This window comes from Choloepus didactylus, chromosome 12 (genome assembly GCF_015220235.1).
Source record: "Choloepus didactylus isolate mChoDid1 chromosome 12, mChoDid1.pri, whole genome shotgun sequence".
Classification (NCBI taxonomy): Eukaryota; Metazoa; Chordata; class Mammalia; order Pilosa; family Megalonychidae; genus Choloepus; species Choloepus didactylus.
Window position 1 is genome coordinate 25,007,509 of NC_051318.1, and position 27,569 is coordinate 25,035,077.

The 27,569-nt window shown below is 40.3% G+C and overlaps 1 protein-coding gene across 5 annotated transcripts in view; it reads left to right on the top strand.

The window, feature by feature from the left end:
• CARS2 (cysteinyl-tRNA synthetase 2, mitochondrial) overlaps positions 1-27,569 on the top strand; it is a 116,260-nt gene that overhangs the window by 66,366 nt on the left and 22,325 nt on the right. For all 5 annotated transcript variants that reach the window (XM_037800651.1, XM_037800653.1, XM_037800654.1 and 2 more), the window contains 3 exons: positions 3,104-3,171; positions 14,624-14,690; positions 25,468-25,606. In XM_037800651.1, the coding sequence (XP_037656579.1) occupies positions 3,104-3,171; positions 14,624-14,690; positions 25,468-25,606 (274 nt within the window). The remainder of the gene's footprint in view (positions 1-3,103; positions 3,172-14,623; positions 14,691-25,467; positions 25,607-27,569) is intronic.

Below are 27,569 nucleotides of genomic sequence, written 5' to 3' on the forward strand. Positions count from 1 at the left end.
AATATAAATTATGAATTTGTAATTTATAATCGATAATATTGTCAATTTACATATCTATCATCTCTAATAACACTGCCTTCTCTTTCATTATTCCAAAAATATAATTGATTCACACCGAACATCAGTTCTCAGAAGTAGAAACAACATTATGAAATTAATGATACCTTATTTGATAGTAATTTTGCAATTGCTGTAGCAATTTTGGAATTTCCTTTGAGTTACAGGAAGATTCATATATTCAAATTTTGATAAAGGTCATGGGGCCAGAGTTAACCAGTTTTATTACCTTTTTGGAATGGGCAGTTAAGGTATTTTGAGATGAAGAAAGATAAAGAACATTAGGCTGGGGGGTGTAGCAGTCAACATTTAAACCATAGTAAATTATAAATACCATTTCTTTAAGTCCTTGAATGAAAGAAATTAGGTTGTCACCAGTAAGATGACAGAGACATTCTAGTTTTATAACGTGCAGTAGGATGTTTGAATTCTGCAGCAAGGGTTCATTTCAGTTTCTTTGTGAAAATAAAAATATGACGCTGCTGGCCCCATAGTACACTCAATGTAGTATTTCCTCTGTACCCTCAAGCTTACCCTAGGAGTCCAGGATTCCATCTTGACCGTTACCATGTACCTCCCTCATAGTACCCCGAGATTGTGTATCTCAGTTCTCTGAAATTACCAGCTCCTTTCTATAATTCGCTTCAAGTTGACTAAAAATAAAGCAGAAACAGAGCTGGCTGAATAGTTGTGTCTGTGGACTTAGGAGCTATTTTTAGTATTCCACTTCATTTCCCTTGATAGAACTCAAGCCTACCCAAAACCCACTTTCTTTCTGCTAGTGATGTAACTTGCTAGGTTGATTCCCAAAATACAAGAACAAAAGCCTGATAATTTTACTGTTTTGGTTTGCTAAAGCTGCTGGGATGCAATATACAAGAAATGAGTTGGCTTTTACAATGGGAATTTATTAGTTCACATATTTACAGTTCTAAGGCCATGAAAATGTCCCAACTAAGAAAGGCCACTGGCACCCGGGGTTCCTCTGTCAGATAGCAAGGCACGTGGCCGGCATCTGCTGGCCCTTCGCCCCTGGGTCTCGTTGCTTTCAGCTCCTGCTCCTGGTGGCCTCCTCTCTCAGCTTTTGTGGGTCCTTTCTAAGCATCTCCAGGGCTCTTCTCTCTAAACTCTCTTAGCCTATTCTCTCAGCTTCTCTAGGTGTTTCTCTCTGAGCTCTCTGGGTTTTATCTGTCCTTTACGCTCTCATAAAGGACTCCAGTAAGGGAATTAAGACCTAGCGTGAATGGGCTGGGTCACATCTCAATTGAAATAACCTAATCAAAAGGTCCCACCCACAATAGGTCTGTACCACAGGAGTGGATTAAAAGAACATGGCCTTTTCTAGGATACGTGACAGCTCCAAACTTGAACACTTACTTTTAATTTTCAACTGATGTTCATGTGGGAATGGTAGATGGCCACCACCTGTGAGATAGAATGTTTAAAAAAAATCACTCCTCAGAGAACCCCTCGTATTTCAGCCGTCAGGTGCCTACGCTTCATTTTAGAAGTGATATGAAATAAAGTCTGTTCTTCTTTGGCTGGAGGACTTCTGAATTTCAGCCTTAGTAGAGTAAATGTGGACAGAGCCTGTTTGGTGGGGAAATCATCATGGGTCTTTAGCCTGCAGAGCTGCATTTCAGTAATAGAGAGATTTCTATCCCTTGCCTCAGACTCAGTGATGCTTACCTCCATATGAACTGTCTGAAAAGTTACATCATCATTCCTTTGCAGATGCTTTAACTGTCCATTGACTAATCCTATTGAGTGGGTTGTGGTTTGTTAGAAAATGAAATGCAGTATGTCCAATAGCAAAGTGTGAATTCAGGCATCAAAAGGTAACTCTTAGCAGCACTAACACTCAAACTTCTTTAAGCTCTGGGAGTTAATAATGAGGTATTTGATATATGGTGTTCACCTTTGAATTTGGGAATGGGAAGGGTTTTCTTTGTTGTTTTTTGTTATGACTGTTACCACTTAAGATAATAGTCATCATCTTCATACCACTTTAGCTCTGTCTTGAGAAAACGACAGTGTCTCCTGACACAGAGAATCAATACTTTCTTCCTAAAATAAGTGAGGGGGAGATAGGGTTACATGGTTAGATGTGTTCCATTTTCCAGATTTTGCCAAGTTTAAAAGATTTTAAATTGTGTTTTGTGTAGGTTATATAGAATTCTATTTTTAAGGTTTTATATCTTTTTGAAAGCCACATTTTACCCAGTTGTCGGAAAAATTGGCCTTGGAGCAATCTTATTTTTTAAGTGGTGTCAGAAAAAGAGGAAGAATGTTCTGTTAGAAAAGGCCCTCCCTTGGAAATAAATCTTTTAAAAATACAGTCTAGGAGAAATTCCAGCCTCAGATTTAGAAGTTCCTTAAATTGGTCTGGTTTCCCTCCCATCTTTCCTATGCATAGGGGGTGAAATAATACGAAGGCCTTAATAAATATGTGAAAGCAAATTGCAATAGAAAGTCTAATTAGTCATACTCAGAACCTGCAAGCTCAACTCCACAATTCTGGACAACTGTAAACAAGTTTTTTGTGCCTTGTTGCCTTGTTGTAAAATGAGAGATTTGTCAATCATTTCTTCAGCTATTTAGTCAGTTAAATCAGTGTTTCTTAATTATAGGAAAGTGAAAAAATGTCAACTATTTCTGTCAGTGTGGTGGTTGTAAACTGTTGTCTAGGTTCTGATTAAGCCAGTATCACCCACATGCCAAGGGTCATTGCCCCTCACCGTGAGCTGTCAGGCATCGCTGAAACCAGTGAACAAACAAATGTATGCGTTACATCTTCCCAGAGGGTCAAACGTGCATGAACACCGGGGGAGGGGGGGTTACGTCAATATATACATGGGTATTTACCTATTGTAGAATGCAAAGTTAAATATTAAGTATTTTACGGTGAGCATGAGGTTGGTGTGTAGGCTTAGCTCTGTGGCTCAGAGTGAAGTTTGAGAAGCAAACTTAGCACTTCTTATCCTCTTATGAAGGGAAGAGTCTCTTTCCATCCAGTACAGAATTAATGATTTTATTTTTATTTCAGGGCATTTACACGTTAAAGGCAAAGAAGAAAAAATGTCCAAATCATTAAAAAACTACATAACTATTAAGGTAATGCGTATCTTTTCTGAGTTGCCGACAGCCTGTGGTAAAGGCTTATGCATGTATGAGAATGACAAAGTCTCAGATCTCTGGTTTTCCAACCTCTTTTCCCTATAGCCTCAGCCTGTGCTCCTGTCTCCTAACGTAAAGTGTTCTTCTTTAAGCTCTCTAGCTTTTCTACATGCTGGCTGTTCTCTCTTCAAGTATATTTATTCCTCCTGCCCTCTTCTCTGTGCGTCAGCTTTCTTTGTTGTCCTGCTCTTTTTGCATTCTAAGATTTACACTTTCTTCTTCCTCCCCCACCCCTTTTTAAGAACAGTTTTACCTCTTGAATCATATTCACTTAATGCCTTCCCTTTTCTTTGCGTGTCCCTCCACCAGCCCCCTTCTATCAAGTGTGGTTTGGGGATTGTTTTTTTCTGCTTGCCTTTAGTAGGCGAAGAGATGGCTGGCTTCTTAGCTTACCTGAAAAATGTCTTTGTGGTGTGGTAATGAAGAATGGAATTTTTAAAATAGTTTGATTCGTGTCCTCTTTTTCTTTCGCCTATAAAGCCAAATTTAAAATGTTGCAAATTAAATTGGCAGTGATAGTAACCAAACCTTTACAAGCACTTAAATTTCCAACCACTAAAAGCTATTACCATCAAATTTAGTATAAACCAAAAGGAGAATGTGCCTCACAAAATAGCTTTTATACATTTTTCTTAAATAGAATTTTCCAATAGTATGCCAGTTTTCAAATTACAGAAAAGTTGAAAGAAGCATTCATATACTACCACATGGATTCAATAGTTAATATTTTGCTGTATTTTCTTTATATAGGATGTGTGTATGTGTATGTGTGTGTGTGTATGAACATATATTTTGTTGAACCATTTGAAAATATATTGCAGACATAATGAACTTCTCCAAATAATTCAGCTTGCAACTCCTAAGAATATGTTCCTACGTAATCAAAACATCTAAAAAGTTAACTGTAACTTCTTAATTTTATCTAGTCCATATTCTGATTTCTCTATTTGTTCTCAAAATATCTTCTACAGCTTTTTTAAAATCTTTAACCAGGATCCAAGCAAGGTCTGTGCATTGCATTTGTATGTCATGTCCTTTTTGGCTTTTAATCTACCATAGTCTCTCTGATTTATTTTCACTGTGATGTTGACTTTTTGAAGAGAGCAGGCCAGTTGTCTTGTATACATCCCACATTTTGGACTTGTCTATTTCTTTGTGGTATTATTTAACTTGATCTTCTATACCTGTATTTCCTTTAACTGGAAGTGGTCTAAAGGCTTGATTTGATTGAGGTTAAACTTCTTAGGTGATGCTAGGTACTTCATATTGAATTCCTCTTGGAGGCCACGGTGTCAAGTTGTCATACTACTAGTGATGTTAAGTTTGGTCACTTGGTTAAAGGATGACCACAGATCCCTCTATTTAAAAGATTTTTAATTCCTTGTTTGATATTAAGAATATGAGAGGTGATATTTGGCACCACATGGATACCTTGTTTCCCAGCAGCTTTTTCACTTTGTGGTTTTAGCATCCACTGATAGGCCTCATCTTAATCATTTATTTCATTGGTTATTGCAAATTTGTGGGTGTATCGGCATTCCTCTTTAAAGAAAAGGATTTTTGTCTTTCTTAATCTTTTTCTTTTTTTAATATTACCATGGAGTCAAGGATTTGTATTTATTCAGTGTGTTACTAATTCAGACTTTTCTTTTTTGTTATTATATATTTCTCCAGTTTACTAAATAAATAAAACAAGGTTGACATCGCAAATTCCGACATTATTTAAATAAAGAGCTTGACATATAAAGGCTTCTGAAAAATGTATACTTTTTATATAATATATACTATTTCTGGCATGTGAATAAATATGCAGAACAGGAGCCATTTTTTTATACCACAGATCACCTATGTTTAGCATCAGTGATCACACAAATCCATCTGCAAACAATAAAAATCATTTTCTTCAACTTGAGTAAAAAAAAAAAAAAAAAAACTAGAAATGCTTTTGCCATATTTAAGCAATATCCAGAAAGGGGGGAAAGACTTGTGGCCATACCCCAATTCCTTCCTTAAGTTAAAAGGTTTCTTGGTTAAAAAGCCTCAACAATTGCGTTAACTTTTTTGGGAAGTAGAAAAACAAGCACAAGTTAAGATCCTCTTCTATAAGGTACTTAATAAATCTACAAGGAAGAAATGCTATAGTTTTGTCTTAGAAACATACTTAAGTTTTACAGTGAGGTTTGAATTTCTTTTCACCCTGGTATAAAGACATATATAATCTGAATAAATTGACACAATATGTGGCATGACAGTCACTCTTTACATGGCTGTTAAAATGAACTTACGTCTATGGATTTAGAAATTATATATATACTTAAAAAAAAAAGAATTGTTTTCTACATTTAGAAGAAAAAGAGTGGTTCATAAAAAACAATTCCTTAAACTCAAGATAGAACTCAAAAGGAACAGTCCCTCTATTCCAAGTCTTTACTGCATCAATGGAATGTTTTGGTAAGAAAACAAAATCTCCTCTCTCAAAGTGCGGTTCCATTCCAGGAGAGAGGGACCCCCACAGCCATCTAGCAAGGCCAAGGAGAATCTGGATTTTCCACCCTAACACACTACATGCCACCCCACCACCATCCTTCTTCCTTCCTTCTTTTAATATCTTTTGGACATGAAAGTTCTACTTCACAAGATCTTTTTCAAAGGAAACACTACTAAAGAAGGTGAAATAAAAAATAAATTTAAAACAAAGGAAAAAAAGGATAAAAAGAAAGAACAACAAAGAGAATAGCATGATTAATAAAGAAGGTGAGGTGAAACTGAATGCAAGGAAAATTGCCTGACCCCCGAGAGAAACCTGTGTTCCTCTCTTCTGCCTCGGTGGAGGCAGGAACCCAAAAGGCCAGGCAGAGCTGGAATTTGCCTGTAAAGTGGGTTTCCCTGGAGCCCCAGGTGGGATGTGTTTAATGTTATCCTCAAAGGGAAGGATTGAAGATACCCAATTTCATCTGTTCCCCCTCCTGGGCTGTCTTCTACAAGTGTAAAGTTCTTGGGGCTCTCAGGGTCACCTTTAATTTTCAGAACAGAATAAAGACAAGAAAGAGAGATCGCTCCATTGTCTTTAGAAGCAAAGAATAAAAGGGAAATGTCACCTACCTGTTATCAGAAACTAGATAAACAGATTGTAAAGAAGTAGTTTAAAAATTTTCAGTTGAGTATTTTTCATCCAAACTAACTGGAAAGTCCAAGACTGAAAATGTTTAACAAACAGGGCACAAACTAAAGTGAAACCTGATCACTTGGTGCTCAAATGATCTCACGTTGGGCCAGTGAGGGCTCTTCAGCTGTCTCCCTTGTCCCTTTGAAGTGACCCTCTTAGTCTTTGCGTGCCTTCCTGCTTTCTGCCCATGCTTACGCGTTCTTTTCTCTGCCCCAGACTTGCCATTTCTCTAATTTGCTCACTTGCTCCCTTTGAGGGGGAAATGGGTATCTTTTTTGCTACTAGAGTGACCTTGTTTCTAGGCTTTTCAGGGGACAGAGCCAGGGAGAGAAAAACAAATATAGACGTATGAAATAGATACTTTGAGTTCATTTTGAAATAGCCAACATAAATTAATGTTACAGGGATTTTAGATTTTTTCTTTTTTTCCTTTTACTAGAAACCTTCTTATATTAGCATATTAACTTGTTGCTTTATCTTAAAATACGCACAAAATAAGTAAAAAATTTCCATAGCAGAATCACTATTTACAGTAAAACTACAGAATAAAGTTTAAGATTTCTCTGCATTTTTTTAATAACAGCTTTACTTAGATATAATTCATATACCATAAAATTCTTCCTTTTAAAGTACATTATTTAATGGTTTTTAGTGTTTTCACAGAGTTGTATAACCATCTCTGCTGTCTAATTAAAGAATATTTCATCACCCCAAAAAGAAACCCCGTACACCTTGCAGTCATTCCTAATTCCTCCTTCCTCCAGCCCCTGGCCACCACTAATCTACTTTCTATTTCTATAGATTTGCATATCCTGGACCTGTCTTTCTTTTTACTCTTAGAATATATCTCGCTGAAGGTATATGTACAGTAAGAGTACATGGTCAAAATTCTCTTAAAATGATTATTTTCTCTGTGTGGTTTTGTTTCCCGTTTGTTACAGTTAGGTTCAGTGTTCAGTTTGTATTCAGCTTGAGGGTATCTCTTTCCTTTTTTATTGACTTCTGTTTTTCAAATATGTAAAATATTTACAGGGTTCAGTAGTTAAGATTTAGAGATAAAGATACTCTTGCAGAAGTCTCGCTTTGATCCCATCCTTGCACCCTGTTACACCCAATCCCTGTAGTTAACTGTTGTGTTTATTTATTTCTGGATTATCCTTCCAGTGCTTTATTTTACAAAAATAAGCAAATATGTATATAAGTTTTCACTTTCCCTTCTTTATTACACATAAGGTAGAATACTATGTATATTGTTCTGTACTTGCTTTTTTCCCTTAACAATTTAAATAATGTTTTAATCTGATTATAGAAATAATACATTTCATTGCAGAAAGTTTGAAAAATACAGAGACAAGGCAAAGAAGCACATGGTTTAAAAACTAAAGGTACAAAATATGAAGAGCAAATCTCCTCAGCCATGTTTCCCCTGTTGTGCAATTTTTCTCTCCTAGAGCAACTGTTACTGGTCTCTTAGGAATCAAAGTATGTGCGTGTATTTATATATCTCATAAATATATTTCTGATTTTTTTTTTTCTTCCACACAATGGTAGTACAGTTTTGCACTTGCTTTTTCCACTCAACCAATCTTTCGGATTAGTCCGTTTTCTACCATATGGGACTGTTTCATTCTTTTGAATGGCTATATGATAGTCCATTGTATAGGTCAACCTTATTAACTTAAGCTCCTATCAGTGGTCATTTATATCAAATTTTCTATTAGAATATGGACATTTTAAATTTTTGTAGGTATTTCCAAGCTGGCATTATTTTTAATGGTCATTTAGTGGCTTGTTGTTATGATATCCCATGACACACTAGTTCCCTGTTGGCCTTTTATGTGAGTTCCATATTCTGTAGTCCACAGTGCTAAGATGAATATCCTTAGCTAAATATTTATGCACAGCTCATATTCAGTTTCTTAAGATAAATACCTCAAGGTAGAATTATATATCACAAGGCATGTACATTCAAAAAGCTTTGGAGGCAGCCTCAGCTAATTTATAGTCCACTAGCGGTCTGTGAAAATGTCCATTTTTCCAGATCCCTTTCAACATCAAGTTTAGAAGAATCCTAAAGAGTTTAACATTTGTATTGTTAATTTGGTGGAAAAATGGTATCTTGATTTTAAATGTCCATTTCTTTGTTTATTAGTTAGATGGAATTTATATATGTATTTATTGGCTATTTTTATTTTGCACTTTTTGGACAGCCTGCACTTACCCTTCACCAATTTTTCCCTGGACGTATTAAGCTGTTACCCTATATGTTATTTAAAAATGTTTGTCAATTTTGTCTTTTTATTCCCATTTCCTGGTTTCTGGCAGAAGACAGTTTTCTCAGCAGTCATTATTTTGGAGACCATTATTGGCTTTTTTCATTGTTTGCCTGGAAACTCTTAATTCTTTCTACTTAAAGAAGACAAGTTGGTGTGGAAAGAGCTCAAATTTTAGAGTTCAGATATGGTTTCAAAACAGGACTTCGCTCATTTCTGGATTATGATTTAGAACCAGTTACTTAACTTTCAAATACTTAGTGTTTTCCTTCTCTAAAATGAGCTAACACCTTTTTGGGGTTCCAGCACAGGCTAAATTACATAGGGTGCTAGGTGAGCCAGGGCCTAGGCCACGACAGAAGCTCGGAGGTGCCCACCCCCTCGTCCCCCCAGTGGTCCCAGTGACACCATGGATGGCTTCCTGCCAGCATGCGTCTCCCGTTACCTCTACACTCCCAGGGGCTTAGAGGGGCTCTTTGCTGTCGCCACCTAACGTCCATGCAGGGGCAAGCAGCCCAAACTGGCAGCAGTGTCCACCGGTTGGCCCGAGCTCTCAAGAGATCCCTTAGCTCACTCTGCAGTTCTTCCAGCACAGACTTTCATTAAGTGTTGTCGCATTTCCCCCTCTACAGTAGCCTGGAGCCAAGTTGTATAGTGGAACCAGAGTCACATGGAAACTTTGGTGATAATAAGCACAGATCAGGAGCACTTTAAAAAACTAATGTCCATGAAAGCCAACATAACTGAAAACCATATCACAGCATACGATAACTCAAGTATTAGTAGAAACAAGAGACATTTTGATAGTTTTCCCCTCTTTTTATTGTTATTTGGAAACATTCCGTCTACCCTGATTGTTATAGAAAAATTACACTCCATATTTGTATTTGCACTACTAAACTGAATGGGAGTGCCCCAAAGTGGGGAAGGTAAGCATGCTTTAATGTTGCTGAGGTTTCAGAGAAATACTGACTTCTATTTGTGAACACACGTGGCAGTTAATTCTGAATGGGTCCAAATTCTGAATGGGAGGGGTTTTAAAATAAAACTGCTTAAAATCCTTTTTGGAGTGAAGTAGTCAACATAGCTGCCTAGAAAATATAAAATACTATATTTCTCCCAGTTCTGAAAAGGAGAGAGATGTCTTTTAGAAAAACTGGAGAACTTCATCAGACAGAAAATATTCATGCATATTACAGTTTTAAAATTTTGAAACTAAATGCAAAAAAAAAAAAAAAAAACACCCCGAAAACAGGAAATCAGTAGAGTAGAAAAAGGTATCTACTTAAAAGAAACTACAAATATAGAGAGAACCAATGCAACTGTATCAGATTCTGTTTGAATAAATTGCCAGGTGAGTGCAAGAACGTGATGAGGCATTACAGATAGCAAGTCATGTTAAAGAAAAATGAACAGCTTTTGGTTTTGTTGAAAACAACTCTATACTCATACATGTCAAACATCTGGCAACAATTTATAAAAGCGAAACAAACATTAAACACATACACACACGCTGATGGCGTCCGAAAACCTGTTAGTTGGGAAGGCACGTGGCTAGTGTCTGCTTGCTCCCAGGTTGTGTTTCAAAATGCCTTTCTCCAAAATGGCAGTGGCAGCTTCCAATGGCCGTCTTCCAAATGTGTCTCTTAGCTGCAGCTAGCAGTGAACTCCTTCTGTGTGAGCTTCTGTAGGGCTCCAGTGAACTAATCAAGGCCCATGCTGAATGGGCGGGGCCACACCTCCATGGAAATTATCTAATCAGAGTTATCACCTACAGTTTGGTGGGTCCCATCTCCATGGCAGCAACCTAATCCAGAGGTTCCAACTTAACACTAATACGTCTGCCCACATAAGATTGCGTCAAAGAACGTGTTCTGGCACAGATGAGGATCTCAGGTAAGCCTAGTTTGGGGGTGTTAAGAGGCCAAAAAGTAATGTTCTGTTTTTTCGCAATTTGGGAGAGTACGCAGGAGACAGATGGACTTGAAATCCCAGCTTTATTGCTAATAAAAGTTGGGTTAGACTGGGGTTCTTCACTATTTGTGTGTGTCGTGGATCTGTTTGGCAGCCTGGTAAAATCTATGGAGCCTCTCTTAGTAAAACATTTTGAAATACATCAAATGAAATATATAGGATTCCAAGTTAATGATAGCAAAATGTAGTAAACATGTGTTTCCTTATTGGTGAATTTAACAAAATCTAGCAGCGAGTCTAATAGTCCCCACAGGCTCATTAGTAATGAGCATAAGCAGTATTTTGAAAGACCTGCAGCAGCCGTAATGTGATAGGAAAATACCTGTGAGTTCTACAGGTGACAGAGTTATAGATGCCGATAATCCTACTGTGGTTTTTTGCTTGCATTGATGATTGAAGGAAATGTCGTATTTCAGTTACTGGTTAGTATAGATACATATATAACACTTTTCCCACCCAAATTCCTGGAGCCCTGAATTCTATCCATGGACCACTAGGAAGTCCCTGACCAGGTTGAGAAATCCTGGACTGGAGGATTGGCTGTGCAGCTTCTGGATCAACGTCACCCCTGAGTGAGACTGGCCAGCCCCCATTGCTTCCAGCATAGCCAGAAAGGCTCGGGAAGGGAGCTGGAGAGAGGGGAGAAGAGAGTGATGGAGGGGGACAGAACCTGCTCCATAACTCTCCCACCTGGTGGATGCCAGACCAGAATACTCCCTGGGTCCCTCCGAAAAGATAGAGCCCAGGGGAGTCTGAGCCATGCAAGTTCAGTTCCTTCTTTCCAACGCAGCACAGAGCTCTGAGTCCTTCTTCCTCCTGTGGGGAGGAACCAACGAGGCAGCCAGCCCACATTTATTCCAAGGGACGTTCCCGTGGCTGCCTTAAGGCCAGGGGACTGGTGAGTCCATGTTCTGTTTAGTTTATTTTTCAATGAGATTGTTTAGCAGTATGGTATTGAAACAGTATTTTATACCTCATAAAATACTGTATATCCTGATAAAGTATTTTGAGCCACATTATTCGCCCACTTACACCTTTTGGCAGCCATATTAATTCTTTCAAGCCACTGTGTTTTTTATTTCAGTGACAAGTAGCCTAGTTATGATATGTGGCATCCTGCTGAGGAAGAGGAGTTTCCTTTGTCCCAGTGAGAAGGTGCCAAAATGGATGTCTCTCTGGACATCGGACTATGGTCAGCCTCCCTAAGTGTCCGTGTCATTGCCTTACCACCCACTGATGAGAGCAGTTCGGGTGAATCCCGGTGGGTCAGGGCTGGGGTAAGGGATGAGTGTATGACTGTCTCTCACCCCTGCTCTCAGCTCCCACTCCAGCCAGGCTTCCAAAGAAGAGAAGCTGAGGGACAATTGGAGAAGCATTCGGGATAAGTAACCAGTGACATCTTCTGAGACGTTGCCAAGGGACAGAGTCCAAAGAGGATACGGTCCTGTTGGTGTAAACTCCAAGGGGCCTAACCGGAGAGGCTGGAGTGTTCTGTACACAGAGGGTGACAGGGCAGGGACACAGCCTGAGAGAATGCTTGCGTTTGAAGGCATTTTGGTGTGTGCACTTCACTTTTAATGATCTGATTTTTACAGACTAACAGAGAGACCCATGGAGCCTAGAGTGCCTTCCACATCCCAGCAGCCGACTGATAACTTACATAGTTAGAGTACAGTGTTGTGGTTTTTTTTCCTCCCCCAAGTTTTTTCTTTTCCTGCCTTCAGATGATTTTCTGGCTTTCTCTTTTTTTTATGTTTTTGACCCACCAACAGTATCCTCCCTAATCCCTGGAGCCTGAAGTACCTGTGGGGGGAAGGGGTCAGAGCCAAGGGGCAGCTGTCCTCTTGGATTTGAGCAACACTCTTATAACAGGGAAGCCCAGTCACGAGCAGGTATGACCCTGTGCCATGAGGCCTCTGTCCGAGCTGCATGCATGTAGAAGTTGGAAACAATAAATTGCTTACTTACTACGGTTGTAATAAGCCTGAAGTGTATTAAAATCTGCTGTGGTTAATAGACCAACTTTCTGTTAGGCCCTGGGGGATCCCTTCTGTTCCTAGCTGTGCTATTTTATTTAATATGTGCCAAACTAGGATCCAAGCCTGCTATTTGGCCTCATGGTAGCTTTGGCATTGTTCTATGAACTAGCAGGATGGAGGAGGGAAACATTTTTTATAATAATCAGTTTATACTCAGAAGACAGACTGCTTGAGAGTAAGGGCTTGGAGTCTGAACACATGGGTTCCCTCCAAGTCCAAGGGCTGTGAGAACAGCCCTTCTCCCACAGATCTCCTGGCCAGCAAGGGCAGCTCAGGGGCAAAGCTGCCCACTGTTGAAGCATTTGTTATCCGTCAGGTAAGACTGTCTCTGGACACTGACTTGCGGAGCCCAAGCATGCCCTCTTAGTGTAAATCCCCTGCAATCAAAACCAGGAAGCACAGCCCACAGCAGATTCTTCAGGGTTTGTTTCTAAACAGCAATTCTTAAGTTCCCACATTGGAACAAACTAAACCCACTCTTTTCATAGGAACATTTAATAGGTGTTTTATGATCCAGCTGTTGCACATTGTGTTATTTTTGCCAGCTGGAGGACAGAAATAACCACTAGAGAGGAAGAGGGATGGCCAAAATAAGCAGAAGGGTTAAAAAAAACTTTTCCTTTTATTAACCTAGAATCCATGGAAGAAGATTGCAATATTATACTCTTTAACCCAAACTCATTGTGATCAAATGGCAGCGTTGGAGCCCAGTCTGTCCCTTGTAGTAGTGTTGGGCCAGGAAGCAGAAAGTATGCATCTCTTGCTCAGCACTTGTATGTCTGAGATGATGGTGTGGATACTGTGTGCTGTGTGTGTCCTGCATATTGAAGTGAGTTGCTGCCCGGGCTCCCCTTTTGTCTTCTTGGCCAGAGGTGGGCTAAGAGCATTCCTGGCGGTAACTGAAGCATGAGCTCCTGCTTTCTTTACCGTCGCCATATTTGAAGGCCTCCATTAGGCTGAGCCCTTTCGCCTACTTTTTGTTTTCCCCTAACTCCTGTGTCTAATCTCTTTAATTGCCAGGACTTTAACACTGACCACCATACGTACAGAGATCTTCTTGAATATTTGTGCTGTTTTAACAGTTGCCTCTGATTATTTGTGTTAAGTTCTTCAAAGTTACCATAACTTCTCGGTATAGAATTTTCACTTCTTTGTGCACAGAAATTTTAGAAAGAATCCTTAGGGTGATACCAGTTGGGTTAGGTGGAAGAATGAGTTTTGTTTTCTTTTTCTTTTTAAGATTGTTTCTTGTCTTTACTTAGAGTGCATTATGTTTAACTGGAGGCAGAATGATTTATGTTTTGAGAAATATATTTAGGACATACCTTAACCTTAGTGTCAGGCTGTGTCATCAAATATAACGGAATTGGCCTTTTACTCCTCAGTCTGACCCTGAACTTGGATGTTCTGTCACTGCAGAATTTTTCCTGGAGACTTTCCTTCCTGCTCCTGGGACCCTCCTTTCTCACTCAGCCAGGAGATGCTATGGTTTGAGTCTCCTGTCACCTAACCCTTCTCCCCTTCCAGGGTACAGCGTCTCCTCTCAGTCACCAGATGTCTAGCGAGCTCTGTTTGGGTTCCTGTCTTCTTATGCTGAGAGTCATTAAAATTGTGTCATGGACAAAGAGCTCCCAAGATTAACAGAAAAGATTTCTTCTTGAACCTTATCAGAGCAAGTTTTTCAGGGCAAAGGGCTTTCTTCTCTGCCTTTCCCACAAGTATTGAGACTGCACGTTGGCAGTCTAGTCAGGGAAACTGCCAAGGAAAAGAGTGATTGTTGATAATGAGGTTGGAAACAAAACTTCTTAAAAATTTCTGATTTCTTGGTATGTACATATCAACTCATAATGGTAGTAAATTATATACAAGTAATCTCCAAGTGATGCAAAATTTAAAGGAAAAACACTACAAATGTGCTTTACTTCTTATTTTATTAGGATTTTCTAAAGAAGTTTTCGCCTGATGTCTTCCGGCTCTTCTGTATGCGGAGTAGTTACAGGTCAGGTAAGGAAACAGCTGAAAATTGTAGTTCTAGAATCTGACTACCACATTATTTATTCCTTTATAACTCAAAAAACAACCATATTGACAATATTTGGAGATTGCAAAATTCAGACTAAAATAAGTATAATCTTATTAGTGTGATTGCTTTTTATGCCTTAAGATTTAGGTTCTGAAAGTAAACACAGAAAATAATAAGTGTATGAAATTTATTATGAAATCTAAATTTATTATGAAGTATTACCCCAGCACTGTGGACCAGGAATCAGCCACCAGATCCCTAAAGCTGCATTGTTGAGTGGGGATCATCTTGTAGTGTGTGTTTCCAAGTCAGACTGAAATCTATCCCCCTTATTCCTCACTCAGTGGAATCTGGAACAGGTTATTTAACTCCATAGCACTTCAGCTTCCTATTTTGTAAACTGGGAGTGCTCAAACGGGCCTTGCAGAGTTGTGAGGATTGGCCATAATACGTATAAAGTACCTGAAATAGTGCCTGAAACATAGGTACACAAAAGTACCACCGCCACCACCCCACTCAGAGTAAATGCACCACACACCCCGTGGCGGGCAGCAGAATAGGATCTCTCTTCGGAACAGTGACTAATTCCCACCACATTGCATTATTACATGTTGCTCTAGGACTAGACTCTTGGGGCAAGGAATTGTTTAATGGTATGTCTCTGGGTGCCAAAGCCCTCTTCTCCTTCCAGGCCACCCAGGAAGGAGAGGCTTAGGTTTGGAGATACCAGGCATTGCCCTGTTCGGCATCCCTGATCTAACTGGCAGTAAAGGCCTCCAGGAGGCCTCTAGATTCTATTACTAGAGCTGTACAAAGAGTTGGGCCATTGGGTCCTTTGGGGAGAGTCGAGGGCTTCTCTGTTGGTGGCTAGAGCAGGTGAGTAATGTAGGGACTGAGAGATGTCTCCAACCTGTAGCCCTGTGATGCTCCCTCACCACCCACACCTGATCTGTGAAGGCAGGTTAGGTGAGGATGGGATGAGTCAGGATTTTCCAGTGCGCAGTAGGGCCTGACTTGGCATTTGCAAGATGCTGTGTGGCTCAGAGAGGAGCACTTTTTAAGAGCTCTGTTTTTTTTAAATGGTCACCTTCTACTGATGGGAATTACACTGATTTTTCCATTTACACTAGTGATATGCCATTTCCTTTCAAAATTACTTTTACTTAAGTTTAAAAATTGGGTTGCTCATAAAGGAAAAGAGTAGACATTTAAGGGTTAGTACTTGAATTTGGAAAGATTCTTGGTGGTGGCTTGCTAATAGCTGAGCTGTGAAACCCTGGGTGAGAAGGTCTCCCGGGGCTGTCGCTTCCTGACAATTGGGGTTCTCCACCCCATCTAGCTTCTTGAGCAGATGTAGGTGTAGCTGCATCTCTGCCCTGACCTGACCTTTCGTTTGCTATTTCCATTTGTTTGCCCAATGCTTCTTCCTGGTTGTATTGACATTCCTTCCAACCCTACTCTAAAACTGACCTTGGTATTTTCCTCCTATAATGATCTCTCCTTGATCTGTAGAGTAGCCTTTGTAGAACCTTCCTTAGTCTTATCTAATGCCTATATTTCTAGGCCACCACCCCACTGAGGGTGTCTACTGATTCTGGTACCTCTAACCTCTTACTTTGCCATTCTGTAGTGTACTCCGTTGACACCGAAATTTTTCCAAACTGTTATTTTTGTCACATCATCTCCTGCTCTCCCTCTTCCTGAACCTCTCACCCGCTTTCCTGGCCCTAAGTTGATTATTCCTTGTTTTGTATGAAGTTGATGGGGATTGGTGAGGGGCAGGCAACTGAAAAATAATCGAATCTCAGTTTGTTGATTGAGTGAATCTGACCTGATAATGTAATTTATCTCGTGTACCACACTTTTCAAGTCCTTTCTCAGGTGGTCCCCTTTGCCTAGAAGGCCCCCTCCCCTTTTCTGTACTCATGGAGTCTCCTGTAGCCTTCTAGGACAGCACCTGTTCAACAACATGAGCACCTGGATACCTGCTTGCTCAGATGCTCTGAAACTCAGACACCTGCACACTTTGAACACATACAGACTTACTTGGACACACTCACATGCACAGAACACACACACATGCAACTTCTAGCCCCTGACTTTCTTTAGCACTTAGTCATTTGTCATTTGCCATTTTCTGCCTTGTATTATTAGAAGTAGATAGTGATCTCCTCAGCTATATCGCAGGAACTTTCTAGGAGAAAGTTAGAGAAGGGAGAGATTATGCCTTTTGTATCTTTTATAGTCTCACCAAGCAAAGTACCTTGTACAGTGCTGTTCCCTTTAACTATTTGTTGATTAGTTAACATTTCTTTATCAATCAGATTTTTATGAAGTATGTTCTAAATGCAAAGTCTTTTGCCTAGATTCTGTGAGGAGATGCAGATATCCCTGGATTGAGACGCTTATATACCACAATCAATACTGAGTGATAAGATGGGATCAGAAAATGCAATGTCCTCCCAAGTAGCCAGTCCCTCAGCAAGCAGCTGCTGCGTGTTCAAAGACAGCTCTGCTACACAGGATGTGTGTGGAGCACAGATAGCAGCAAGCTGGATGCAGTTGGCTTAAGCACAATGTGCAGAAGAAATACTGAGCACATACTGCAGAATAGCTGGCATACTTGGAAAGAACACCAGTGGCATTCCAAGGCAAAGTTTGTCCTTTGGAACAAAGACAAGGTGAGAGTCTGAAGAGGCACAGCCAGAAACAGCGATGGACTTTGCAAAATAGTGTCCCGTCTTTAAATCAAATCCCACTGCCCAAGGGATGTGCATACGTTTGTTCCTTCTGCCCAAATCTTTATCCTGGCTTTGATGTACACATACCGGTGTCGGCCGTATACTGCTAAATCCAGATTTTCTACATTATGGATTATCTTAGTCTTTCTCCCCATTGGATAGAACTGCAGAGAATCATGCCAGGGGAACTGAGTTCACCGAAGCAGTGAGAAGCACTGTTCTCAAGCATTAGGATATGACTTTTGCTCAGCTACTTGGTTTCAGATTATTTTCAGTTGTCAACCCTGATACAAATAAAGTAACCAGAAAAGCCATTACTGAGTAATGTAACATGTATATAGAACGTGTTTGTTTATATGTGCATAAGAACACAGCCCAGCCATTTTTATGAGAGGAAAATTCAAAAAGATAGATTGATTTGAAGAATTCATTGTTTCCATCTTACTCAAAGTTACAAAAGGGAAGAGAATGTCATTCAGAGAGAAAATGGTGCTGTGAATTTGATACACACAAATGCTCATTGTACATGCACAGTGCAAAATTCTTTCCTCTTAACTTGTGCTTATTCCTCCCTGTTGTGTACTGGTTTCCATAACAGAAGAGGAACAGCTTGCTGAAATGAGTGGCATTTATGTAGAGAGTGGTGGCTTTGCATTCCATTCACAGGTGAAGAAAGGAGAGGTGAGATTGTATGACTTCCTGACTTCCAAGGTCAGATGAGCTGGTCTGTGCTGATGGATTAGAATTTTCAGCATGGCCCATCTGGTGCATCCTGGTTAGTGGTATTGTTCCTTCCAAAAAAAATATTCCATTCTGAGCCCTTCCCAGTGGCTTTTTATCTTAGAGAGGCCCCTGCTCCCACCTCCTTTTCATAGATTGTGGAAAGGAGGTGGGAGTAGGGGCCTGTATTAGTTTTAATTTCTGCTTATGTGTAGTTCCTTTTGAACTTTGAATACCAAGTCAGTCTGAAAAGAAACTTTCTCAAGCAGTGGCAGCTATTTCACAAACTCATTATTAGTGAGAATTTTTTGGTGGGATATAGGGGGCACTTATCTACCAGTGAGAGATTTCTGGAAACACTGATGCATCTTTGAATAGTATGTTAGCAAGATGTGGACTCCTGGGACTAAAGCTTTGAAGCTCTGAATAATCCCCTGGAAATACGATGCCCCTCCAAGATCAGAAAGCAGTGACAATGAGGCCTACAGTCTGGCCAGTTGTTTCTCGACTTCTCTACATGCCACAGGTCCCAGTGGTGTGGAAGTTCAGTTTCTTCTTTTAATCCACTGCTTTTTTCCCCTTCAGAGAGACATTCTCTAAGACATTGTCCAGTAGGTTGAATGCAATCATTGCAGCAAGAGAGCCTAACCTTTATTCAACACAGTGTTGCCTAAAGACATGGGAAAAGCCACTTTTGTTTTCTTGCCTCAGCTTCCCTGTTTATAAAATAGAATATGTGGAATGTATATGGAGAATGCTTTTCTCCTTAACCTTCAGGTAACATGTCTTTTGCAGACAGGCCATCTGTCTCTGCCCTCTCCCAGTCTGGGATGATTGTCCTTCCTGCGTCTTTAGTGCTCTTTTCCATTAACCTCATCAGTTCTGGCTTTATCTTTGTTTTCTTAACTTGGTCAGATTGTGGTTTTCTGGGTTTCCTCTTTCAGTTGAAGTTTTCCAAAAGCACAACTGCAAATGGATTTTGACAAAAGAGATATTGGAGAACCTAGAGGTAAATTTTCATTGCATTGTTCCCCAGCTTGAATCTGTGTCTAATTTTGGAATTCTCATTTTGAAACTGGTATGTTTCGGCCTGTCAGGATGTCATTTCTGGCATATGTGTCTGGAGAGGCTCTTTTCATTCTTGTGGTTTTCAAAGGGATGTTTAAAGCGTGGGCTGTGGACCCATACCAGCCTGTGAACCGTTACTGGGCCAAACCAGAGTTAAGTACAAAACGTAGGTTTAAGTACAGAACGTAGGGGTAAGCATTCAGAAATTTATAACAATTTGACATTGCTAACATCAAGTGTGACCATTTAAAACTAATTCATTCTCACTGTGTTTTACATACTTATCAAATCACAATGGATTGGTAATTCAAAAAAAAAAAAAGCTAGTCCATCATAGATGGTTTGGGAGATACTAGTTTAGTGTTCGTCAAAAATTATTCTGGGGCTTAGAGTATTAAATGCAACCATTTTTATAAGGAGATCAAGGGATCTCTGAGAACAATAAAGCATGTCAGGAAAAGGAATCATTACCTTTTTATTAGCTTATTCCCATGTCATTGAAGATTGAAACAGGATAAACTTAGTGGTTGGGTTGAGCTATTCTTGAAACAATCCCTGGCATTTCCCTTACACATTTTATCTGTGCTTGAGTGAAACCGAGCATAGGGCATTTTCTCCATCTTGCTCCGAAGTGCCAGGTCAGCCAGGCACAAGGGCCTCCAGGTGGAGCCCCGATCCTGCCCAGCTCCGGGCACCCATGTGCCTGCAGGCCCCTGAGGGCCAGATCAGGGCCTCAGAAAGCAGCCCCCCCGCCACCCCTTCCTTGCACAAATGTTTGTTCCTACTAGGCACCCAGCTCCAGTGCATTTCTAACAGGCAGTGAGTTAGCAGCACCCTCTTCTTCTGAGACCATCCGAATATACTGCTCAAATACTTTTGTTCCCCGGGGCCTTGGTATAGCTACATTATAGGGCCTTTTCAGCTGTCCAGCAACAAAAATAAAGAAGTGGGAAATGATACAGAAATTGAGGATGTACTTGTCACTGCAGAGTTGCACTGTATAAATTCAGGGGACACTTCATTTAATTTGCAGATTTTTTTGGGGGGGGCAACTGGGGGAAAAGGGAAGTGTTAGAATTTTTTAAATAATAAGAAACGGACACTAATCTTTGTACTCCTAAAAACACATACTGGTGTTCTGCAAAGATCAGATAACATTTAAAAGAACTTTAGTCTCTTTTTTAAGGATGTCGGTGGATGATATGGGTCATCCCATTTCTTTTTTCTTTTTTGTTTCCAAACTTTCAGACTCTTACAGGAGAAACATTATTTCCAGAGTCCTGTAGATTGTTTGCTTTTATGTAACATTTCTGTGATAATCTCCATTGCAGGCAGCCTGAATTTAGCTCATTAATTTTTTTTAAATTGAGATTGTTCAGATACCATACAACTATCCAAAGATCCGAAGTGCACAATCAGTTGCCCACAGCACCACCATACAGCTGTGCATCCATCAACACAATTATTTTTTTTTTCAATTTTTAGAACATTTTCACTACTCCAGAAAAGAAACAAAGACAAAAAAAGGAAACTCACATCCTCCCATACCCCTAACCACACCCCCCCCCTCCATTATTGATTCATAGTTTTGGTATAGTACATTTGTTACTGTTGATGAAAGAATGTTAAAATACTACTAACTGTAGTATATAGTTTGCAATAGGTATATATATTTTCCCTATATGCCTCTCTATTATTAACCTCTAGTTATAGTGACATGCATTGGTTCTAGTTTGTGAGAGAGATTTCTAATATTTGTATAGTTAATCACGGACATTGTCCACCCCAAGATTCACTGTTTTGTACATTCCCATCTTTTAACCTCCAACTTTCCTTCTGGTGACATGCGTGACTCTGAGCTTACCCTTTCCACCACCTTCACACACCTTTTAGCACTGTTAGTTATTCTCATTACATGCCACCATCACCCCTGTCCATTTCCAAATATTTAAGTTCACCCTAGTTGAACATTCTGCTCATAATAAGCAACCGCTCCCCATTCTTTAGCCTCATTCTATGTCCTGGTAACTTATATTTCATGTCTGTGAGTTTACATATTATAATTAGTTCATATCAGTGAGACCCTGCAATATTTGCTTTTATGTGTCTGTCTGATTTCACTCAATATAGTGCCCTCAAGGTTTCTTCATCAACCTATTTCTTTTAAGATGGTTTTTTTCAGACACTATACATTCCGTCCTAAGTAAACAATCGTTGGTTCCCCGTATAGTCATATATTTATGTATTGAGCACCATTGCCACTCTATATAAGGACATTTCTTCCACAAAGACGGAGGAAGAGTCAAAGAAGGCAGAGAGGCAAAAGAAAAAGGCAAGAGAAAAGATAAAAACAAACAAGCAAACAAACAAAAAAACTTGATAGCTAGAAGGTGACAAAAGGAAGGATAGCATTAACCTAAAGTAGAATAAAGAGTCAGACAACATCACCAATGCCTGGAGTCCCATACCCTTCTCCTATTCCCCACCCCCCCATATGCATTTAGCTTTGGTATATTGCTTTTGTTACATTAAAGGAAGCATAATACAATGTTTCTGTTAATTCTAGCCTCTAGTTTGCATTGATTGTATTTTCCCCCGAATCCCACCCTATTTTTAACACCTTGCAATGTTGGAATTCATTTGTTCTACCTCATGTAAAAACATATTTGTACCTTTTTTTTACAATCGCTGAGCATCCTAGGTTTCCCTGAGTTACACAGTCCCAGTCTCTATCGTTTGTCTTTTGTTCTGGTGTCCCACATGATCCCAGTCTTCCTCTTTCAACCATCTTCACAGTCATCTTTGTTCAGTGTACTTACATTGCTTTGCTACTATCTCCCAAAATTGTTTTCTAAACTTCTCACTTCTGTCTTTTCCTTTCTGTCTGGAGAGCTTCCTGTAGTGTTTCCTATAGAACAGGTATCTTGTTCACAAACTCAGTCTTTGTCTGTTTGTCAGAAAATATTTTAAGCTTTCCCTCCTATCTGAAGGATAGTTTTGCCGGATATAGGATTCTTGGTTGGTGTTTTTTTTCTCTTTCAGTATCTTAAATATATCACCCCACTTCCTTCTTGCCTCCATGGTCTCTATTGAGAAATCCACATATAGTCTTATCAAGCTTCCTTTGTATGTGATAGATCGTTTCTCTCTTGCTGCTTTCAGGATTCTCTCTTTATCTTTGACGCTTGATAATCTGATTATTAAGTGTCTTGGCATAGGCCTGTTCAGATCTATTCTGTTTGGGATACACTGTGCTTCTTGGATCCATAATTTTATGTCTTTCATAAGAGATGGGAAATTTTCATTGATTATTTCCTCTATTATTGCTTCTGCCCCTTTTCCCTTCTCTTCTCCTGCTGGGACACCAGTGACACATAAATTCTTGCTTTTCGTTTTGTCTCTATCTCTTATGTTGTGCCTTTCATTTCCATAGATTCCACCAGTTGGTTTTCTGAACTTTCAATTTCTACCTTATGTACATCCTGTGTTTTCATTATATGGTTCATCTCTTTTGCCATATCTTCCCTAAACTTTTTGAATTCAGTTATTATTAGTTGTTTCAATTCCTGCATCACAGTTGAAGTGCAAGTTTGTTCCCCTGACCGGGCCATAACCTCATTTTTCTTGGCGTAGGTTGTAGCTTTCTGTTGTCTAGGCATGGTTTCCTTGGTTACCCCAATCAGGCCTCCCCAGACCAGAATGGGCTAAGGTCCCAGAAGGAAGAAATATTCAGTATCCAGTTTCCCTGAGGGTGTGCCTTTTATTGGTACATCCTGTGATGCCTCCGGTCACTGTGCTTTTCTGCCCAGCAGGTGGCGCCTGTTAGCCTATAATTCTTGACTGTTGTAAGTTCTGAATGAAAGGCAGGTAGTAGAGCTGGGCCCCAGCCCTTTCCTCTTAGAGAAGATAGATGCCCTAGGGGGAGGTCATTAGCATTTCAATGGTCTCTCTCTGCCTGTGCTATACCTTTGTCTGGGTCATGGAGCTGGGAACTGAAAATGGCTGAGGCTTTCTCCACTGAGTTGAAAAAGGAACAGAGCTAGTTCGAGGCAAACCTCCGGCTCTCCAAGGTCGGTCGTCACCCAAAGCCTCTGTCTGCTTTTTGGGGATTCGTACCTCATAGTGAGCAGTTCACACTCGCTGATTAAAACCCCAGTTGGCGCTCAGCTGAGCTATATTCACTTGCTGGGAGAAAGCTTCTCTCTGGCACTCTCGGGCTGTGGGGGAGGGGTCTCCCAATTTGGATCTGCAAACTTTACTTGCAGATTTTATGCTGTGATCTCGGGCATTCTTCCCAATTCAGGTTGGTGTATGATGAGTGGATGGTCACCTTTGTCCCCCTGCAGTTATTCCGGATTATTTACTAGTTGTTTCTGTTTTTTTTCAGTTGTTCCAGGGGGACTACTTAACTTCCACTCCTCTCGATGCCACCATCTTAGATCCTCTAGCTCATTAATTCTTAAGGCTTTGTTTTGTTATGATTCATTCAGATTCCAGCTAATGCTGAAAGTTAGTTCATCATGGCACATCAATCTCTTGAAGATAATTTCAAACTCACTCTGCTAGTGCCCAGAAAATGACCACTGACTTTTAGTTTTTACTCTTGTGTCCTTATTTGGGAGTGAGTGTCCCTGGTCTTGGAAGAGTTGATAGCAATGTCATGTTTTGGTGGAGTACAATCTTTGGCATGTCTTTCTCTAAAACACTTGGAAAATGTCAGTGTTTAATTGAAACTACGTGAATAAAAGAGATATTACATACTTACTAGTCATTTAGTCATAAATGTAATTTTTTTAAATTGGGGTTAATAATGATTTAGAAATTTCATTTACTGCTTTCTAAAAATAGGTTTTTGGGCATTAATTATTTTTACATTTCTATTTTCCCTGTCTATAACTCTGGGATTTATATTAATATACACATTAATATTCTTTGGGGCCCTATATTGCCATTTTATTTTGTTTTTCCTTTAAACATATATTTATTGCCTCTATCCTTTATAAAATGTCTTTCTTAGTAATAACTAATGTATACTGACTGCTGTTCTAAAAATTTTAATTCATGTATTTACTTATTAGGCTTCACTAATCTATGGAAGTAGATACTATTAATTCTCCTGCTTTACAGATGGGGAAACTGAGGTTCAGGAGGCTTAGTAATTTGGTAAAGGTCATGCTAAGAAAATGGTGGAGCCAATATTCAAACCCAGGCAGTCAGGCCACAGAGCCCACCCCCTAACCCTTACACCCAACGCTGCACTCTCAAGGCCGTTCAAGGCCTTGTTCCTTTCCCTCATTTATAAATTTTCTGTAAGCTAAAACTGCCATCTCTAGCTGGACTGTGGTTGTAGCCATGTTTTCTCTCCTTCCCACAAACAAATAGCTCCTTCTCTTCCTCAAATTCAAGAAATTCTTCTCCCTGCTCCCACCCCCATCATACTCTCGTAAGGGTTCCCGAGCTTCTTGAGCTTCATCACTGTTTCCCACACCCCAGTATATTTGCTCTTATCCATCTAATGGAACAGGTGACCCATAAAAGCAATTCCTTTATGGGAAGATGATCACACAAGTGATTGAAGCTGGGAAATTTAGTTATTTTAGAGATGGCATGGCTGATTTTGAACGGCTGTGAGAACAGGAACCCCTTTTTGCTAGGGGCCTAGCAGAGAGCTGTTCTAGAGACCCACATGGGCTGGTTTTGCTCTGTGGACTAACCGTTCTTAAACCTGTTTTTATATATTATAAAACTTTGGCATTTGAGGACTGTTTCTCTTTATACCTTTTCTGAAACTCAAGTCAAAAATCCTCATTGCAGACAGCAGATATTCTTATAGGAGTTCTGATCTTCCAGCAGACATCCAGGCTGAGATCTCACCCACTTTTCAGAGTTAGCTGTTCTGTATGTCTGTCAGTGAGAATAAGCCTCCTTGGCCAGAAAATATTCTGAAAGATTTTCTGCGGCCCACCTTGTTTCTTCTAAGGTGGTATACCATTTTAATTAGTATACTTTGTGGACTACATAGATGTGACTTGGGGAATTAGAGTTATATGAGAGCTGTCGTTTCTTCTTCTCCTTCTCCATCTCCTCCTTTGAGTATGTGAAGGCAGCCACAGCTTGCAAGTCCCCTTTCGAGAAATGCTGCCAGAAGACTTCAGTGTAATTGATGTTGCTTGTTGTAGGATATGTTAAGTGTAAACCTCACCTCGAGTCACAATCTCTTCTTTCTTAGCGATAGACTATAGTGACGCTGCCATGTGTGAAGCTAAGCATCTCCTCCTTGGGATATCCTCTTTCCTTGAGGATGCACAAGCCTACATGAAAGGACAGCTCGTGTGTGACTCCATCAGGGAAGACCTATTGTGGGAAAGGTAAGATGCACTTGCAAGTGTTCCACTGGTGTTTTAGTTTGTTAGGGTGCCAAAAGCAGATACCATAAAAAGGGTTGGCTTTTTTTTTTAATTCAATTTTATTGAGATATATTAACATACCATATAGTCGTCCATGGTGTACAATTAATTGTTCACAGTACCATTATATAGTTGTACACTTACTACCACAATCAATTTTTGAACATTTTCATTACCACACACAAAAAGAATAATAACTGACTGGAAACTAAGATGGCAGCTAGGTGAGACAGGGCAAAAAAACACCTCTGTGAAAAACACTAGATAAAAACCAGAAAGTGACCCAGAACACCGGTTACAGCGATGCACCAGCTGGGCGAGGTCTGCTAGTTCCACAGGGACCGTATACTTGGTGAAACCGGGAGTCTGCATTCTGAAATGAGTGAGTAAGCTGGCTGGAAGACCCGCAGCTGCACGGCAGTGTGAGGAAGCCAGGGTTTGGCATTTGGAGACCGACAGGCTCTTTTAAAAAAAAAAAAAAGGAAAAACCCAGGAGCGGCTCAGTTGTGATAGTGGGAACCACCCAGTAAAACACAGCAAGAGGGGGCTGGGCCGGCCTCTCGGTGTCTGGCCTGGAAGATAACCCGCTGCTGGGGAAACAGAGGGGAGAGCTGGAAGCAGAAAGAAACCCTGCGGCTAGCAGCTGGCTCCCCGGAGGGCTGGATAAACTCCTGCCCGGGGCCATGCACACAGCCCAGAGCCCCGCCAGTTGTCCCGGAGCTGGGAAGGAGGAACTGTGCGAGGTGGGGGGTGTTGAGACACCCCGTTCAGCCATCTTTGCATCAGGCTGAAAGTGCCCCTGCACGGCCTGGTGGCCCAGGGCTTCCCTTGAGGGACGGCGCGCACTGGTGACATAGCATGGCATTCCCTCGGCAGAGGTCCTGGAGGAACGTGGCTGGGCGGGGGGACCTGCTCAGAGAACCCAGGGACACTACGCCAAGTCTGGTAGTTTGTGGGACAGTGAGAGAGAGGGTCTGGGGCTGAACTGAAATGAAGGCTTAGACTCTTGCAGTGGCCTTGAATCTCCGGGAACCTGGGGGATTTGAATATTAAAGCTGTCCTTCCTCCCTGGCCACCTGTACACATTCCCCACATTCAGGGCGGATGGCTCCAGCAACACACCCAAACAGAGTTCTCCAACTGAACCCCACAAGAATCATTTCCCCACATGGGGACGAGGTGGAGAACTGACTTGAGGGGTATAGGTGACTCATAGACGCCATCTGCTGGTTAGTTAGAGAAAGTGTATGCCACCAAACTGTGTTCCTGAAAAATTAGATTGGTATCTTTTTTTTACAACTTGAAAGAACCCTATCAAGCAAAGCAAATGCCAAGAGGCCAAAAACAACAGAAAATCTTAATGCATATGATAAAACAAGACAATATGGAGAATCCAACTCCAAACACACAAATCAAGATATCGGAAGAGACACACTACCTGGCAAAATTAATCAAAGAACTACAATCGAGGAATGAAAACATGGCAGAGGATTTAAAGGACATCAAGAGGACCATGGCCCAGGATATAGGCGACATAAAGAAGACCCTAGAAGAGCATAAAGAAGACATTGCAAGAGTAAATAAAAAAACAGAAGATCTTATGGAAATAAAAGAAACTGTTGGCCAAATTAAAAAGACTCTGGATATTCACAATACAAGACTAGAGGAAGCTGAACAACGTCTCAGTGTCCTAGAAGTCCACAGAACAGAAAATGAAAGAACAAAAGAAAGAATGGAGAAAAAAATCGAAAAAATCGAAATGGATCTCAGGGATACGATAGATAAAATAAAACGTCCAAACTTAAGACTCATTGGTGTCCCAGAAGAGGAAGAGAAGGGTAAAGGTCTAGAAAGAGTATTCAAAGAAATTGTTGGGGAAAACTTCCCCAACCTTCTACACAATATAAATACACAAAGCATAAAT